This window comes from Aotus nancymaae, unplaced genomic scaffold, assembly GCF_030222135.1.
Source record: "Aotus nancymaae isolate 86718 unplaced genomic scaffold, 86718_ANA_hifiasm-v0.15.2.pri h1tg000009l, whole genome shotgun sequence".
In the NCBI taxonomy this organism is placed as follows: domain Eukaryota; kingdom Metazoa; phylum Chordata; class Mammalia; order Primates; family Aotidae; genus Aotus; species Aotus nancymaae.
In genome coordinates, this window is record NW_026988420.1 from 10,221,414 (window position 1) to 10,239,396 (window position 17,983).

At 46.7% G+C, this 17,983-nt stretch overlaps 1 protein-coding gene across 1 annotated transcript in view; it reads right to left on the reverse strand.

Annotated features, from left to right (window-relative positions):
* Positions 1-689: 689 nt before the first annotated feature.
* Positions 690-17,983, reverse strand: part of ERICH6B (glutamate rich 6B) — a 55,017-nt gene continuing 37,723 nt past the window's right edge. The window contains 4 exon segments of the mRNA XM_064373471.1: positions 690-908; positions 4,022-4,247; positions 9,487-9,639; positions 9,820-9,905. Coding sequence (XP_064229541.1) covers positions 690-908; positions 4,022-4,247; positions 9,487-9,639; positions 9,820-9,905 — 684 coding nt within the window.

Genomic DNA, 17,983 nt, shown 5'->3' on the forward strand with positions numbered 1-17,983 from the left:
CATGAGGAGAAAGACCTGAGAAACTGAAGGGGCTTTTTTTTTTTGAGAAACTGAAGGGGCTTTTGCAGCCCGAGGAAGCGCAGACACTTGGCCTGAGAGCTGCAGACCTGAAAAACCCTTCCTGGGAGCTGCCCAGACCTGAAGGAAGGGCCAAGCTGACAGTAATTGGAGTGACGCTTACTGAGTGGCTCCTACGGGCCAGACCCTGTTCTAGGGACTGTGCGTGTATTAGTTAATTTAATATTCCCTACTCTGTGGTGATAGTTGCTATTTCTAGGCCCATTTCACAGAAGAGGAAACCGAGGTATAAAGCTACTTGCCCGAGGTCTCACAGCCAACAAAAGACAGAGCTTTGAGCACAGTCGTTGTTCCAAGGCTGGTTCTAAAAGCCACATAAGAACTTCTGCAGAGCGAGTGACTGTGGGAGCAGGCAGGACAGGCATTGACATGTCACTGAAATGACAACTTGCATCCATGCTGGCAATCAGGGCTATGAAGCCTTTTCTGTGCTCAGCCACAGATTCTGTCAGTGCCCCCTGCCAAAAACGTTTATTTCAAACCAAGGAGCTACGGCAGGTCCCAAATTACAAACCAACTCTCATAGCATGTCAACAGGTTTTTGGGTTTTTTTTCCCCTGGAGCTCCCAAGGTCTCCACCTTCCCAAGACATTGGCCAGAAAAGCCCCGCCCTAAAACCAGGGTTGAGAGTGCAACTACTTCAGGCACTTGTTGTCCATCAGTGATATCCTGACGGCCTCTGTGAAGTTTTCCAGATCAGGGATCGTTATGTAATTCAGGAGCCTGTTCACTTTCCCTAGAAGGACCCGGATCTTCTGGGCCGTTGGGCCGGGTTCTGCCTCCAGGATGGCTGTCTTCTTCATTTCGCTCAGCACCTCTGGGATCACAAACTGCGGGGATTCACAGAGGACTGTTGAGGCTCCACGCTGCCTGGGCACTGTGCCCCGCTCCTGCCCCAGGCCAGGCCTCCTGTGGCCAGGACCAAGTGTTCCCTGAGCCTTCACCTGAGAAAGCAGATCTGTGTTCCCAGCCCTGCCACCTGCCACCATCTTGCTGCTTCCAAATACACTCACTTGGCTGGAGTTGTGGTCACGTGGACCCGGTCATGTGGGCCGAGGCCACACCCACACCCGGCCCTAAACCAGAGGGAAAGCAGCTCCAGTGCCCTGGCATGACCTGCCCTCCAAAGGCCCTGCTCTCCTGGGGCAGCCGGGCTTCTCCCCATGGGGTCCTGACCATGGGGCTAAGCTGGGACCCTGGGAGGGCTGGGATGCCTCACAGTGGCTTCCTGCAAGCCCCGCCTCTACCTTCAGCTCCTTGGGAGTGTATCTGGGTTTTGTTGAGAGGAAGGCCTGACCCAGGGAGGCTGCCTCTGTGCTAAGTCCTGCCTGGGTCTGCAGCCTGCAAAAGACCAAGGACAGAATCTCCTGGAGGGGATCATACAGGGCGATACCCGTGTGCTCCAATCCTATGCGTATGAAATGTCTTCACACAATATTGTGATTGTTTTAGCCACACAGTAACCTATGTCCATCTTATAGAAGAACGTGGGCTCAGACCACAGGCTAGTGTCACCCAGGAAGTGGAGAGGCCAGGCGCAGAGGGGCTTGTTCTTCCCTGGGCACGCTGCTGCCTGCCTGGGCTGACCCTGTGCCAGGCTCTGTCTCCTTTCTTTGGCTCTGATTAGTTATACTGGTGCTGATTTGCTTCATCTGGGACACGCCCTGCACAGGCACAGCTGCCCCTCCCCGGGGACTCCAGCTCTCCAAGGTATCAGGCTCCCTGGTCTCTCTGTCCACTGCAGCCCTTCATGCACTCTTGCTGGGCACCACCTTCCTGTCCCCACCCTCCTCCCTCCACCATTCAAAGGCTGGTGCCCCGGACCCTTATGTTGTCCAGCCCCAGCAGGTCCCGGCCATGGCAGGAGTACAAATCAGCCACTCGGGCTTGGGAGTGCTGGCCTCTTCTTCACTGGATTGGCTGCTCCGGGAAATCTAGGCCAGGCAAGGATGCTGGGATGACATTATCCACCTGCAAAATAGGAGGCCTTGGCAGGCGAGGGAACCTAGGGGGGCCAGCAGGCCAGACCTGTTTGGAACTTTCCCAGTTTTAGCACTCAAAGTCCCATATCCCAGAAAACTCCTCCGTTCTGGGCAAACCGGGGTGGCTGGGCACCCTAAACCTAGCAGACTCCCGATTCCCTTCTTAGATACTCTGTACACAGCTGCATCTGTTCTGCCACAGTCTGCTGTTATCAGCTTGCTGCTTCAGCTGCTTCACTCCCAGGGGCATGTCTGTCCATCTGTCTGCCCAGGCAGTCCTGCTCCCAGGGGCCTCTCTGGAGGAGAGTCTGTAAGTGGAGCCTTCCATGTGGATTGGGTTAGCGGAGCTAAGGAACAGAACCTTGCTTAGGCCTCATTGGGGGAGCCAAAGACACCCTCATTCCTCTCCTTGAATCTGGTACTCAGGAAGGGTCTCAGGAACCTGCCTTCTTCCCCCACCACAGTTGGAGCTCTGGGGGGTCCAGCCTCAACATTTCAAGTAGGTGGAACTGTGTCCCCCAAAAGCGATGTCTAATTTCTAACCCCAGTGCCGGTGAACGTGACCTTATTTGGTCTAGTTCCACAGAGAAACAGAGTTTCTGTGGATGTGATTAAGTTAAGGCTCTCAGGATGAGCTCCTTCTGGATTTAGAGTGGGCCCTAGATTCAATGACTGGTGTCCTTTTAAGGAAAAGGAGAAGGAGGTTTGACACAGACACACAGAGGAAAAGGCCGCATCAAGGTGGAGGCAGACACTGGAGTGATGCCACCACAAGCCAAGAACACCAGGAGCCACCAGAGCTGGTGGAGCAAGGAGGTGTCCCCCACTGGAGACTCCAGAGGATGGTGGGTCCACGGACACCTTGATCTCAGACTCAGCACAGAGTCTGAGAGAATAACCTTCTGTTATGTCAGGCCTCCTAGTTTGTGCTGATTTGTTCTAGCAGCCCTAGGAAACAAAGACATCATTGCTCCTCTCCTGCCTGCCTGGGCAGGTGCCTCAGACTTTCAGGGGACCATCTGCTTAGAGATGAGTGTGTCTCGGGGGGAAGGAAGAGGACACAGCAGCAGGGCTGGGGACACAGATTCCCGCCCTTGTTTCTGGCCCTGACTTCTGACACGGCTGCTGTGTCAAGTGAGATAATGCACGTTGACATCTTTGTTTCACTGTCAGGATCATATGCATGGCTCAAGTGACCCTCCTGCCTCAGCATCCCGAGTAGCTGGGGCTACAGGTGCGAGAGCCACCATGCCCAGTTAATTTTGTTTATTTATTTACTTATTTATTTTTTGAGGCAGGATCTTGCTCTGTCACCCAGGCTGGAGTGCAGAGGTGTGATCTCAGCTCACTGCAACCTCTGCCTCCCAGGTTCAAACAATTCCCCCAACTCAGTTTCCTGAGTAGCTGGGATCAAAGGTGTGAGCCACTGGGCTCAGCTAATTTTTTTGTATTTTTAGTAGAGATGGGGTTTCACCATGTTGGTCAGGCTGGTCTCGAACTCCTGGCCTTAAGCAATCTGCCTGCCTTGGCCTCCCAAAGTGCTGGGATTACAGGTGTAAGCCACCACACCTGGCCCATGCCCAGTTAGTTAAATTTTTTTCTGTAGAGAAGGAGTCTTGGTATGTTGTCCAAGCTGGTCTCAAACTCCTAGGCTCAAGGGATCCACCTGTCTTGGCCTCCCACAGTTCTGGGGTTACAGGTGCAAGTCATTCTTCCCAGGCTAGCCTGAGCATTTTGATGTGAATTTCCTCAGAGCCTAAGGCCACGGTGCTGGGAAGTTGCATGAATGCATTTGTATGTACTTAAACATCAGGCAAAGCAAAGTGGCCTTGTTTTTGTATGGGTTGGCATATATAGAACAAGCCTGGAGACCCGTGGCATGGGCCAGTCCCAAGCCAGCAGTGGCCTTTGTACAGATGAGCACCCTACCTGGTGGACGGTGTAGGGAGTCGTGCCCTTACCTTGTACCTGGTGCCCAGATTTAAACAAATCCGCTTCTGTTCGTAGGTGAAGCAGAAGATGATCTTATCCTGGCTCCTTATTTGTACCTGGATGTACTCATTGATTTTCATGGAGATGGGCCAGACAGGGGGTGCGTGGACATGGATGTTCAGGTTCCACCAGTTCCAGGCCTTCTGGTGTCTGTCTTTGGGGAAGTAGTAGCCCAGGTTGGAGCTCAGGTTCAACCTGGACCAAGAGAAAGCACGTCAGACAGCCAGGGCGCTCAGCCCTGGGCCGCTGCTCCTCCTCCTCTCCTTCCCTTTCTTCTCCCCCACTTGGCCGCAGAAAGACTGACAGGGACTTGATGGGTAGGAGAAGCTCCAGCATGGACAACTAACCCAGCACCAGGCACTGCCCTTTGTGCTGGCCTCACTGTATGGCCCCGCCCTTCCCTCCTTCCGTCTCCTTTAGTTTCTGGCACACGCAGGCTCTTCCTGCTCACAGCTTTGCCATGCTCTGCCCTCTGTTTGCAAAGGTCCCCTGCCTCACGTGGCACGGCTGGCGCCTACTTATCCTCGAGGTCTCAGCTTAGATGTCACCTCTTCGGCCTGAGCAGCCCCCCGGTTCCCTATGGGACTCTCTGTTGCCATGCCTTGTTAGTTTCCTTCAGATAATTTAGGAATAGCTACGGTAAATCCTCATTGTTCACTGTAGTTAGGTTCTAGAAAGCCAGTGATTTCGCAAATACGGAACCAACCCATAGCTCCTAGGGGAAATACATACACACACACACACACACACACACACACACCCCATATCTCACATAGGTTATCTTCTTAAATCCTAAAAGCAGCCCATCCTGCTAGATATTGCTTTTTTATTTTTATTTTGTTTTTTGAGATGGAATCTCGCTCTATCGCCCAGGCTGGAGTGCAGTGGTGTGATCTCGGCTCACTGCAACCTCCGCCATCCAGGTTCAAGCAATTCTCTGCCTCAGCCTCCCGAGTAGCTGGGATTACAGGTAGCCACCACTAAGCCCAGCTAATTTTTGTATTTTTAATAGAGACGGAGTTTCACCATCTTGGCCAGGCTGGTCTTGAACTCCTGACCTCGTGATCCACCCACCTCAGCCTCCCAAAGTGCTGGGATTACAGGCATGAGCTACCACACCCAGCCTGAGATACTGCTTTTTTAAAAAAATTATATTTTACAAAAAAGAATAGGAGGCTCAGAAGTATCATGTGACTTTCCCGAGGCTATCCCAGTAATGGTGGGATGCCAGAGCTGGGATTCAAACCCTGTCCCACCAGCCCCAGAGCTGCAACTTCTTGCACTACACTGTCCTGTCCCTCATATCTCTGTCCTCTGGTTGTCTCTGCAGGAGAGCTGAGCAGGAAGGCAGAGCCTGGCCTTGTTCAATCTCAGCCGGCAGTGTGCACACTGGGAAACTCAAACTTCCCCCTGCTCCGGGCACACCGTTCCACATGAGTGACATATATATGTGTGTATGTATTTCCCCTAGGAGCAAGGAGTTCCGTTCAGTGTCCTCAATGACTTTACAGATTATAACTAATATGAATCATGAGAACTAACTGTATTTGTCCATCATCCGTTCTCTCTCACTAAAACACAAACTGAGGGCAGGGACCTTGTCTGTCTGCTGCCCTACTGAATTCCTGCTGCCAGTCCTATGCAGGGCACCCACATCGATAGGTACAAGGGAATGGAGGGTGGATGGGTTTCTCCCTCATTCATTCCAGATCCAACTCTCTGGAGCTTGCCTGCCTTCTGAGCCATCCTCTCTTGACGTTTCAAACCCACCGTATCCCTCTGGCCCTGGCTTCTGCTTTTCCAGTCCCAACAGGGCACTTCCTAGAACTGGTGCCATTGGGGAAGCAGCATCTCTGGGGAATGACATGAGGAAAGGAAGCGATGCTGAGGCCTGGGTTAGTCCGGAGAAGGAGGGCTTGGGGAGTTTGGGTTACTCAAACTGCCAGGCCTTGTTTGGGCTGTCCAGGGCGTGGCGATGTACTATACTTTATCTAGAAATACCTATTCACTCTAAGTTTTGCCGTTCTTTGAAAACAACCCTCGATGTCGTTGCATCCACGGTAGCTTTGACGCCCATAGCTGCCGACACGTTCCTTCCAGGGCACGTATACTTTTTTCCCCAAGATGCAGGACCTGGGTCTGGGAGGTTTTGATGTGAGATCTACCTGTCTTGCATCCACCCTAGACCATGCTTCTGTCTGTAAGTTCCCCTGGGAAATTACCTTATACAGACAAACTGGATTTGTCTGCCTCGTTCTTTGGTTTCTCAGCTCCCTCTGCATTTGGGGGTCACTTTGTATCTATGAAGCTTTACAGAACAAGGGGCGTCATTGGAGTGAGAAGGCGGCTCAGAGGCCTGCTACAGGCAGCCTTGCTCACCTCCGAGGGGGAGGACTTCCAGTCACTCAGTCCCAAGTCCTCCTGTTGCTTCCCACTGCCCGTTGAACAAAAAGCGAACTTCTAAGTCCTTTCATCTTGAGGCCCCAGCCTGTTCAACCTCATTCCTCCTCTAAATCAGAGGTTGTGTACACAGTAGTGAATTAAAAACCTGGGCTCTTTGGTACCAAAATTATAAAAATAGCAAATGAACAAACAAAAACCTGGGATCTGGAGCCAGGCTCTCAGTTCAAAGTCTGGCTGTGCCACTTGCAAACCGTGACCACGGGCCCGTCACTCCACCTCTCTCTGTCTCCATTTCCTGAACTGTAAAATGCAGATCATAACAGTACTTTGTTCAGAGGGCTGTGTAGGGATTAAATGTCTATACACAGCAATAACCGAGAAAACGTTAACATTTCCTTGTTATCATCGATGGAGAGGAGGGCAAAGAGAGGAATCTTCTTCACTTTGTGGGGAGCAGATCCTGCTAGCTTTTAACCTTTTAAATGGCTCCCATCAGAGTTCTCAGAGATGGGCAGGCTGCTTGGTTCCCAATTTTAAGGTGGTCTGGAGGAAAAGAACAAAAGCCCCTCTCTCAAGCTGTAGCTTAGCTAACTCTTAACCAGTCAGTAACAAAAGACCAAGAAGCTCCTATTTCCGGTGGCTATGGACTTCCCTGAAGCCCTTAGACTTAAACTCCAACTTACAGTTAGCCTTTCCTTATTTTCATGCTAAAAAGCACACCTGGGGTGGGAGATTTAAAGTGCTAATGCTGCATCAGATGAAGGAAGGAGCACGTTGAGCCACCGTGGCAAGCACTAGAAAAACTGCCCCTATACATGCCCTGTCATAAGCCTTCCCTATAGACAGACCCTAGAAAACCAACCCACACATTACACTCAGGGAGTAGCCCATTCCTTTTCTTAGTGCTGGCTCCCTTGTGCGCAAGCTGAAATCAACTTTCCTTTGCTGCTATGTTTGGTGATCTCTCTTGATTTCTATCCTGGGAGATCCAAAGAACCTAGGATTCCAGTTGCAACACTAGGCCATCCCCCACTTCCTAGGAAATAGATATGGTAAATTCTCATTGCTTAGGAATAGATATGGTAAATATGGGTGCCCAGCTCTGGGCTAAGTCTCCCTTAGGAAGATGGGATCTGGAACATCTAGGAATGGTCAGAATTGGGAAGTTCCTGCTCAGGGGGTGAAAAGATCCTGACCTGTGGAATGAATAGAACCCACCCACTGAGGACCCTGAGTTTGGACAGGTCTCAACACTGTGTGGGACCCTGAACCCAGGTAGGAAGCCTGGCCTGAGACCCCTTGGGCTGGGAGTCAAGGGCAGTGCTGAATTTTAGTTTCCACACACCTGGCAAAGGACAGCCATGCCTCCCATCTTCCCTGAGGCAACGAAAATCAAAAGTGACCTAAGAAGTATTCAGCTCTTGAAATGCTTTGGCTCTGAGTCCCTCCCAGTGCCCGAGGTACCACGGAGAAGCCCTGTTGGTGCTGAGGAAATTCTAGCAGTCAGTGTCGGGGCCCTGGCCAAGTGGCTTTGTGTTGACAAATGACTCTGGGAGGCTTTGGTCAATGAAACTGCAGTTTTGCTGAAGAATTCCCTCAGAGACCAAGCTCTGTGGGTAACATTTTTCTCTGGAGCAGCTGCCCCTGGGGAAGGAACCAGTTTGGGGGTGAGGCAGCCTATTCACAGAGGCTGGCCCTGTGGTTTGACTTCTGTGGGGTGACGGGTGCCGTGAACGGATACACAAGAACCATCTGTCTCTCATCCAGATGCTCATGTGCAGAGGTGCTGGGACATGCTGATAGGACTGAGAGGGGAGCTCTTCCCTTCCTGATGTTGGCTTGCTTGATGATCTGTCACCAGATCCTCTCTGAGGTAATTAACTGAGAGTTTCTTGCCCCAACTCCTTTGTGCTTTCTGTACCCAAGATTTTGGTCCACTTCTTAGAGAGCATTTTCTATATACAGGACGTTCACGGGAGGGCAGATACTTCCACGAAGAAGACAATCAGGAAACGGTGTGTAAAAAGGCTCACAGTAGAGAAAGTATTGTTCAAAACCAAACTCTGCAGCTTGAAAATCCTTTTTTGGAATTATGTTTGGCTTTGACTAGCAAGAAGAAAGTATAAAGTTGATCCAAGATAGTTTAAGTCCCCCTGGCTGGGCGTGGTGGCCATGCCTGTAATCCCAGCACTTTGAGAGGCCAAGGTGGGTGGATCACCTGAGGTCAGGAGTTCGAGGCCAGCCTGGCCAACATGGCAAAACCCAATCTCTACTAAAAATACAAACATTAGCCTGGAGTGGCAAGGCATGGCTGTAATCCCAGCTACTCAGGAGGCTGGGGCAGGAGAATCACATGAACCCAGGAGGCGGAGGGTGCAATGAGCCGAGATCACGCTACTACACTCCAGCCTGGGTGACAGAGCAGGACACCATCTCAAAAAAAAAAAAAAAGTATATGTAAATCCCCACATCATGACCACTTAGAAGAGGAAGGGAAGGAGAAAATCCTGAAAAGAGAGTCCTTGCCTTAAAGAGATGGGGAAGCATTTTGAAGTGACTGAGTTGTCTTGAATTGGTAAGATGGTTTTCCACCATTACCAGAAATGGGAACTTAAGAACTAAGTTCAGTTATAGTGAAATATTTAGAAGTCACCTTTTGGACCATGGACTCTGTGCATGTGTCCAAACCCTCACCAAACCCTCCTCTCCGAGGCACCCAGAACAGGGAGGCACTGGGTCTTCCTAAGGTAATTCTCACAAGGGTGACTCTCAAGAGGTTCTTAGGAGATGAAACCCATAGAATGTGGTTGCTGTGGAGACTTGACTGCTGTTTCACCCACGGGGGAGCAATGGTGACCTACTCTGTGGTCAGGGACCTGACAAACTGGGCCATCATGGTGCTCATTCTTCCATTTCCAACACGTGGAAGTCTGAGACAGGGAGAGAGGAAGTTCGTGCAATCTGGGGGCCTCAATTTTTCCAGCTGCTTCTCCATGGGCAGGAGTGTTAGGGACTCATGACCCAAGCTTACCAGATGTCTCTATTTTCATCATAGAAGGTGGCTTTGCCTGAGTTGTTGATAAGGGCCCGGATCCACCCTTGTGGACTGTCTTCCACAATGATGTATGTGAACTTTTTCATTTTCACATGTAAGATGAGCATAGCCAGGTTTCCTGATGGATAACTGGGAGAAGGTTAAGGCACAAGCAGTCAGTCCTTGGGATTCCCTGGAAAAGGAAGGGCCCTGCAGATGATCCAGGCCTCAGTCAAACCTCCCACCTCAGTCAAACCCCACACCCTGAATCACAGACATTTTAGGTGCCAATATATGTCAATACGAGCATCCCTGTGCTTCTGTGGATACTATATCTGGCCTGTCCCATCTGGAAAGAAAATCTGATAGACATTCTCGTTGGGGTAGAGAATTAATTTTCCATCACCTTGATGCACCTGGAAGAAAAGACAAGCCTATGAAAAGTGGGAAAAGTGCATGGGGACCAACTGTCCTACTGCAGAGCGTGGTGTGGACCACATCGGCTTGCTCCCTGATGCCACGTGCTACCTCACCAACTTGCTGGGAAGCTGCGGGGCTTCCATTTACTTGTCTAGACAATCGGGAGGCTGAACTGGATCTGTGTGTGTGTTTAGGTTTTAAACTGTCATTTCAGTCACCCCAATGGTTATTGATTGTATTAGTTTCCCAGGGATGCTGGAACAAAGTCTCACAAACTGGGCAGCTTAAAACTACAGAAATTTAATCTCACCGTTGTGGAGGCTGGAAGTCTGAAATCAAAGGATCCCCAGGGTTGGTTCCTTTTAGAGGCTTTGGGGAAGAATCTCTTCCATGTTCTCCCTTGGCTTTTGATGATAGACAGAGATCCTTGACGTTCCTTGGCTTATAGATGCATCACCCCAACTCTGCCTCTATCTTCATGTGGTGCTCTCTGTATCTTCACATGGCAGTCCTCTTAGGAGGACACCATATTGGATTAGGGGCACACCTACTTCAAGATGACCTCATCTTAGCTAATTACATCAGCAAAGACTATTTCCAGATAAGGTCACATCCTGAAGCACTGGGGATTAGAACTCCAACGTGTCTCTTTCAAGGGAACACAATTCAACCTGTAACATTGGTATACTCAAGTTTTTTATTTCTTCTTTAATCAGTTTTTGCAAATTATTTTTCTAGAAAATTGTTCGTTTATGTAAACGATCAAATTTATTGTCATAACAATTTTAAGTTGATACTGTTTTAAAGAAATCTCTACCGTCTCTGTCCCTGTCCTCATTCGCTGTATTATTTATACCTTCTGAATCAACCTTGTCAGAAAGTTTGCCTAGTAGTCTTTTCAAAGAACCAAGTTTTAGTTTGTTTATTTTATTATTCCTTTGTTTTCTATTTTGTCGATTTCCGCTCATATCATTATCATTTATATCCTCTGCTTTCTGTGGGGTTTCTGTTATTCTATTTTTCTAATTCCTTAAATTGAATACTGAACTCTTCTGCTTTTGTCTTTCTTCAAGATCTTCCTTCTACTCCTCCTTCACCTCCTCCTCCTCCTCAATTAGATAAAGCACTTAAAGAAAAGCCTCTGGCACCCAATATTCCCAGGCAGTCTTCCATCCAAGTAGTAACCAGGCTCAAGTCTACTTAACTTCTAACATTAGACAAGATTGAAACCATTCAGGGTGATATGGCTGTAGATTTTAACATGTGTGTTTAAAGCTGTTATGGTTTGAATATGTTCCCCCAAAAACACGTGTTGGAAATTTAATCCCCAATGCAATAGTGACGGGAGATGGGGGCCTAATGGGAGGTGTTCAGGTGATGGCGCTGGAACCTCATGAATGGATTAATATCAATTATAAAAGACCTTGATGGCCTGGCATGGTGGCTCACATGTGTAATCCCAGCACTTTGGGAGGCCAAGACGGGTGGATCACGAGGTCAAGAGATTGAGATCATCCTGGCCAACGTAATGAAACCTCGTCTCTACGAAAAATACAAAAATTAGCTAGGTGTGGTGACATGTGCCTGTAGTCCCAGCTACTAGGGACGATGAGGCAGGAGAATTGCTTGAACCTGGAAGGCGGAGGTTGCAGCCAGCTGAGATCATGCCACTGCACTCCAGCCTAGTGACAGAGTGAGACTCCGTCTCAAAAAAAAAAAAAAGAAAAAAGAAAAACCCATCAAAATAATAAAATAAAAGGGCTTGAGGCTACGAGTCTGATCTCTCGCTCTTGTTCTCTCTCCTGCCCTCGTTTTGCTTTTCCACCGTGGGATGATGAAACAACCCCCTTGCCACATGTGACCCCTCCATCTTGGACTCTCCAGCCTTCAGAACAATAAATTTCTGTTCGCTGTAAACTACCCAGTCTGTGGTACCCGTTATAACAGCATGAAACAGGCTCAGAAAAAAAGCTATAACATTCCCCTCAATTTACTGTTTTAGCTGTTTCCTTTAAGTGTATTTACCTTTCATTTTACTCCATTCTAAATATTTTCAAATTTGACACATAAGTTATTTACAAGGATGTTCTTAAATTTGCCAATGTATAAAGCACTTTGGTTATGTTATTACTACTTTTGATTAAAAGTCACTGGGGCAAGGAAACATAGGCTGTACAGTATCAATTCTTTTGTGTTTTTCGAGATTTGTTTTGTGACCTAGCATGTGATCAGTTAATAGTAGATGTGCTGACACTGTGGCTCACACTTGTAATCCCAGCACTTTGAGACGCCAAGGTGGGCGGATCACCTGAGGTCAGGAGTTTGAGACCAGCCTAATATGGAAAAACCCTGTCTCTACTAAAAAAAATACAAAAATTATCTGGGCGTGGTGGGGCATACCTGTAATTCCATCTACTCAGGAGGCTGAGGCAGGAGAATCGCTTGAACCCAGGAGGTGGATGGAGGTTGCAGTGAGCTGAGATTGGGCCACTGCACTCCAGCCTGGGCAACAAGAAATTCCGTCTCAAAAAAAAAAAATTATAGTAGATGTTTTGCATGTGCTTGGAAAGTGCGTGTGTCCACTAATTGTCCCCTGTCCCCATGTTGATGTTAAAACCCAAGCCCCTGGATTGTCAACAGCCATTGTTCCCCTGCTTCCCCGGCACGCACACCTGGCTCACAAGCTCACTCTTCTGGTTTTGTAATTTTCCTATGTCTGGCACTGGCCATTTCCCTTACTTTCTTACATTCTCTGTTCTGCATTGAAAAGGATACTTGTTATGTTTTATTTCAATTCCCATGTGTTTGTGGCAGGAAGGCTTTGCAGAACATCTGCTATCCCACATTAATCTAACTAGAAGAAGTCAGATTAGTGATTTTCAAGCCATTTTTATTTTTTTCAAAGAAACAATAGTTTATTTTTCTAATCAAGTAACCCAGCTACTGAATCTTAAGGCCTCAACAAATATTGCCTCTTATTGTCACTGAAAAATAAGGCCTTCTGTTTTGATATTCTAGGGAAATGGAGATTTTTGTATCCAGTGGTTTTCATTTGCCAAACAGTCATGAGAAATGGTTTAATACGGCGGCTACCGCTTTCAGGGGATTTTATCAGATGAGTCCTCGTTTCTAGCGCAATAGTTATTGGGAGAGTTTATTGAAAGTTCATCCATCAGGACTTCTCTATCATGGTTGGGCATGGAGTCCTGTCTGGCTGCTGAATGATATTCCTGAAATCTCATGGATATTCTTTGTGTTATTTAAAAATATTTCTGTAAGCAATGTTCTGAGCAGGTGGTCTCTTCAGGTTTTACTTCTCTTGTGAAGTCTCTAACTCAGTTAAAAAAGCAGTTTTCTATAAATTTCTTGTAGTTACAAGGCATTCTGTAAACTGTTTTATCTGATCAGATTCTGGTATTTGTGAAGCCATATTCTTTTGGTATGTTTATTAGTCACTGTTTTTGACATATGAGTTTCCTTTCTGTTCTGGAAAAGTAGTTGTCCACTCTTTGCTTGAATGTCTCCAGTGAGACCCGATTTCTTAGTTAAGTGCTGACTTTCACTTCTGACACCGGTATGAAGCTGGGGACCGCACTGCCAGTGGCATCTAGGGGTGGAGGGCTGGGGTTATGGTGAGCGCTGTGGTCACTGGATGGGCTCAAATTATTATTGTAAGAAGCTGAATAATTCTTTGTCCAAAGAAAGCTTCTAGCAGAATGCAAAATTTAAGGTGATAAGAGACAGAGATGCAGTTCTGTTTGAGAGAGAAAGCTGTCTGTTGGCTTCCACCTAGACATCAGGTAGAAAGACTCCTCAAGGTGACAATGATGATATAACCAACATACAGCAGCTGTTTCCTTATGCCCAGCACTGCACTAAATACTTTAATTTCACAGTATACTGGCCTTACAAAATATGCATTATCATTTATTCCTGTTTAAGAGAGGCTAACTGACTTACACAAAGTTATCTAGTGAGAAGAGAGCCAGGCTCCAGCAATCTGACCCTCAGGCTTCAGATTTATCCATGATGCTGCCTCTAACCATTAAGCTCCCAGCCACCTGGGACATTTGGTTTACAAAGCACTGGTTTTTTCTTTAAACTTAAAAGCCCTTTACACGTTTTTCTTTCCTTAATTGGCAAATAAAAATTGTATACATTTATGTTGTACAACATGATGCTTTGATATATTTATACATTGTGATTGGCTAAATCAAGCTGTTTAACATATGCATTACCTCACATAGTTGTTTTCTTATGGTGGAAAAACTTAAAATCTACTCTCTTCACAAATTTCAGGTATATTGTTATTAACTTTAGTCCTCATGGTGTACAGTAGACCTCTTAAACTTATTCCTCCTGTCTGGTGGAAATTTTGTATCCTTTGATCAATACCTCCCCATTTCCCTACTCCTCAGCCTCTGACCACTCTCTGTTTCTATGAGTTTGACTTTTTTTTTTTTTTTTTTTTTTTTTCCCTTGAGATGGAGTTTCACTCTTGTTGCCCAGGCTGGAGTGCAATGGTGAGATATTAGCTCACTGCAACCTCTGCCTCCCAGTTTCAAGCTATTCTCCTGCCTCAGCCTCCTGAGTAGCTGGGATTACAGGCATGCTCCAGCACTCCAGGCTAATTTTGTATTTTTATTCGAGAGGAAGTTTCTCCATGTTGGTCAGGCTGTTCTTGAACTCCCGATCTCAGGTGATCCACCCACCCTGGCCTCCTAACATGTGGGATTATAGGCATGAGCCACCACCCAGACCAAGTTTGGAGTTTTTAGGTTCCACACATAAGTGATGTCATATTGTATTTGACTTTCTGTGCCTGGCTTATTTCGCTTAGCATAATCCCTTCCAGGTTCGTCTATGTTGTCACAAATGACAGGATTTCCTCCTTTGTTAAGGTTGAATAGTATTCCATTTTGTATATAGACCACGTTTTCTTTTTTCATCCATCCTTCGATGGACACTTGGTTTAAAAAGTGCTTTGGCACCCACACTTGATTTGCCTTGGTGACCTGTTGGAAATGTCCAGATGTTTTTCATGGGTAGAGGGTATCTGTCACTTAGGTCTTATTTTCAAAAGCTACCCAAAAGCCAGAATTTCTTGAGATGCTTTCTGCTTGTCGAATTCACTTGTCATGTAATGAAATTTTTCTGATGATAAGGACCCCATGGGCAAAGCACAATCTCTTACACAGAGCTGGAGTTGGCACATGTTCTCTCAATGGGAAATAGATAACAAATGGCATGTCTGAGAGCCTGAAGCCATCAGCATTTGCTTGGGGACTGAATATGAGGCAAGAGCTTAAAGTGCAGAGTGAAGATACTACGTCTCTGCAAGCTTGCCATGGCTGCTGCGAGGTCCGGGGTCCTGGGCTGGAGGGGTTGGATTCAGCCTGAACACCAGCACACACAGAAGGTGCTACTGCACTCAGCATACAGCTTGGGATTTATTGCCTGTTTGTAAAACAAACAAAACCAAATGTGCCACTCCCTGCCATACCTCATGGGTGCTTGGTGCAGCCCAACATGAATGGTAGGTGAGAAAGGATCCTCTGCTTAGAGATCTTGGTGAGACTCTTCCTCTTGGCTGTAGGGAGGACATTTTCAGTGTTAGTGGGGAGGGGGTGCCATGGAGGGTAGATGGTGCCAGAGCTGGTGAAGATCTGAGGCAGGGTAGGGTTTGGAGTGTGGAAGAATATGGAGTTATATAGCCTAATCAGAGAAATATGCCAAGTAAGGTTTCTTCTATTTATTAGGAGAAGTGAGGCCAGGGATAGGAGGAAGCTGAAGACTTGTATGACAGCTTCCAGCACCCTTACCATTGTCTGCTACAACCTGGAGAGTCCCCTTCTTCTGTCCATAGGAGTTCTGACTGGTCCCACAGACTTCCCTTTTCAATGCAGGACAAAGAGCCAAAGGAATACTGAACTTCTCATTCCTTGTCTGGAGGCCAGAAGGGTCCACATCTTGGTTAACCGTGTTGGCTTCCTGTTATTTTTCACTTTTGCCACTATTGAGGCCACAATCATGATGTAAAGATGTCCTATTGCTTTTCCTCTTAGTGCAAGCCGTTCCATTTCCCCCCAACACACAGCAGGAGTACATTTCCCAGCTCTCCTGCAGCTAGCTGCGGTCATGGGACCCAATCTGGTCAATGGAATTTAAGCCTGGTCCTTGGCTTCTCTTCTTGTCCATACAACTGGACTTAGACAGCTCCAAGATGGTGGAGACCTATGATGAAAGGACCCAGATCCCTGAGATGCACTTTGAAAGAGAGCCACTCAAAAGAGCTACAAGGCTTAAAATAGACATGACATGAGAAAGAAATACACATCTGTTCATTAAGCCACTTGGCTTTGGGAAGCATTTGCTTCAGAAGCTGATGAGCATTGTCCAGACGAATACAGCTTTGTGTCCTTGAGGCAGTGGTTCTACCTGACTTGGGCACCCAAGCTAATTTCCTATTTCTTTCCCACTTGCCTATGGCTGTCCTTGAAGCAAAGGCCTCAGGCCTTTGCACTTGTTGGTTCTATCTAGAATGCCCTTTCCCCAGGAGTCTCCATGGCTCATGTCCTCATTTCATACATGCCTAGGCTTAAATGGTACTCGTCCCAACTGGCCTTCCCTGATTACTCTATAGGCATGAGAGCGACTCCTCTCTCAGCCCAACTGGAGGGCCTCCTCTGCTGTTGCTTCCTTATGGCTCCTAACAGTAGCCAACGTAGCACCAAATAGTACTTTGGTGTATTGACTCTCTCCTCAGCTGGAACAGATAAGCTCCCTGGGAGCCCGGGCTGTGTCTCATTTGCCTCTGTATCTCTAGCACCTAGAAGAGTGCCTAGGGCACAGTGTGTTCTCTCCTATACACCAACAGCAACCAGGCTGAGAATCAAATCAAGATCTCAACTCCTTTTACAATAGATGCAAGAAAATAATAATAATAATAAAATACTTAGGAATATACCTAACCAAGGAGGTGAAAGATCTCTATAAGGAAAACTACAAAACACTGCTGAAAGAAATCATAGACAACACAAACAAGTGGAAACACATCCCATGTTCATGGATGGTTAGAATCAATATAATCAACATTGCGAAAATGACCACACTGCCAAAATCGATCTACAAATTCAATGCAATTCCCATCAAAATACCACCATCATTCTTCACAGAATGAAAAAAAAAATCCTAAAATTTATATGGAGCTTATATATCCTAAAATTTATATTTACTGAAGACATGAAGTCTATCACATCTTTTAATTTCCCACTTTAATTTAAATGAGGGATTGCTGAAGGGCATTTGGGTTGCTTCCCTATTTTTACAATTGTGAATTGTGCTGCTATAAATATGTGTGTGCAGGTATCTTTTTTGTATAATTACTTCTTTTTCTCTGGGTAGCTACACAGTAGTGAGGCTGCTGGATCAAACAGTAGTTCTACTTTTAATTCTTTAAGAAATTTCCACACTGTTTTCCATAGGGATTGTACTAGTTTACATTCCCGCCAGCGGTGTAGAAGTGTTCCCTGTTCACTGCATCCATGCCAAAATCTATTATTTTTTGATTGTGGCCATTCTTGCAGGAGTAAGGTGGTATCTCATTGTGGTTTTGATTTGCATTCCCTTGATCATTAGTGATGTTGAGCATTTTTTCACGTTTGTTGATCATTTACATTTCTTCTGAGAACTGTCTATTCATTTCCTTAACCCACTTTTTGATGGGATTGTTTGTTTTTTTCTTGATAATTTGCTTGAGTTTGTTGTAGATTCTGGATATTAGTCCTTTGTCAGATGTATAGATTGTGAAGATTTTCTCCCACTCTGTGGGTTGTCTGTTTACTCTGCTGACTGTTCCTTTTCCCATGCAAAAGCTCTTTAGTTTAATTAAGTCCCAGCTATGCATCTCTGTTTTTACTGCATTTGCTTTTGGGTTTTTGGTCATAAAATCCTTGCATAAGCCAATGTCTAGAAGGGTTTTTCCAATGTTATCTTCTAGAATTTTTATAGTTTTAGGTCTTAGATTTAAGTCCTTGATTTATCTTGAGTTGCTTTGTATAAGGTGAGAGATGAA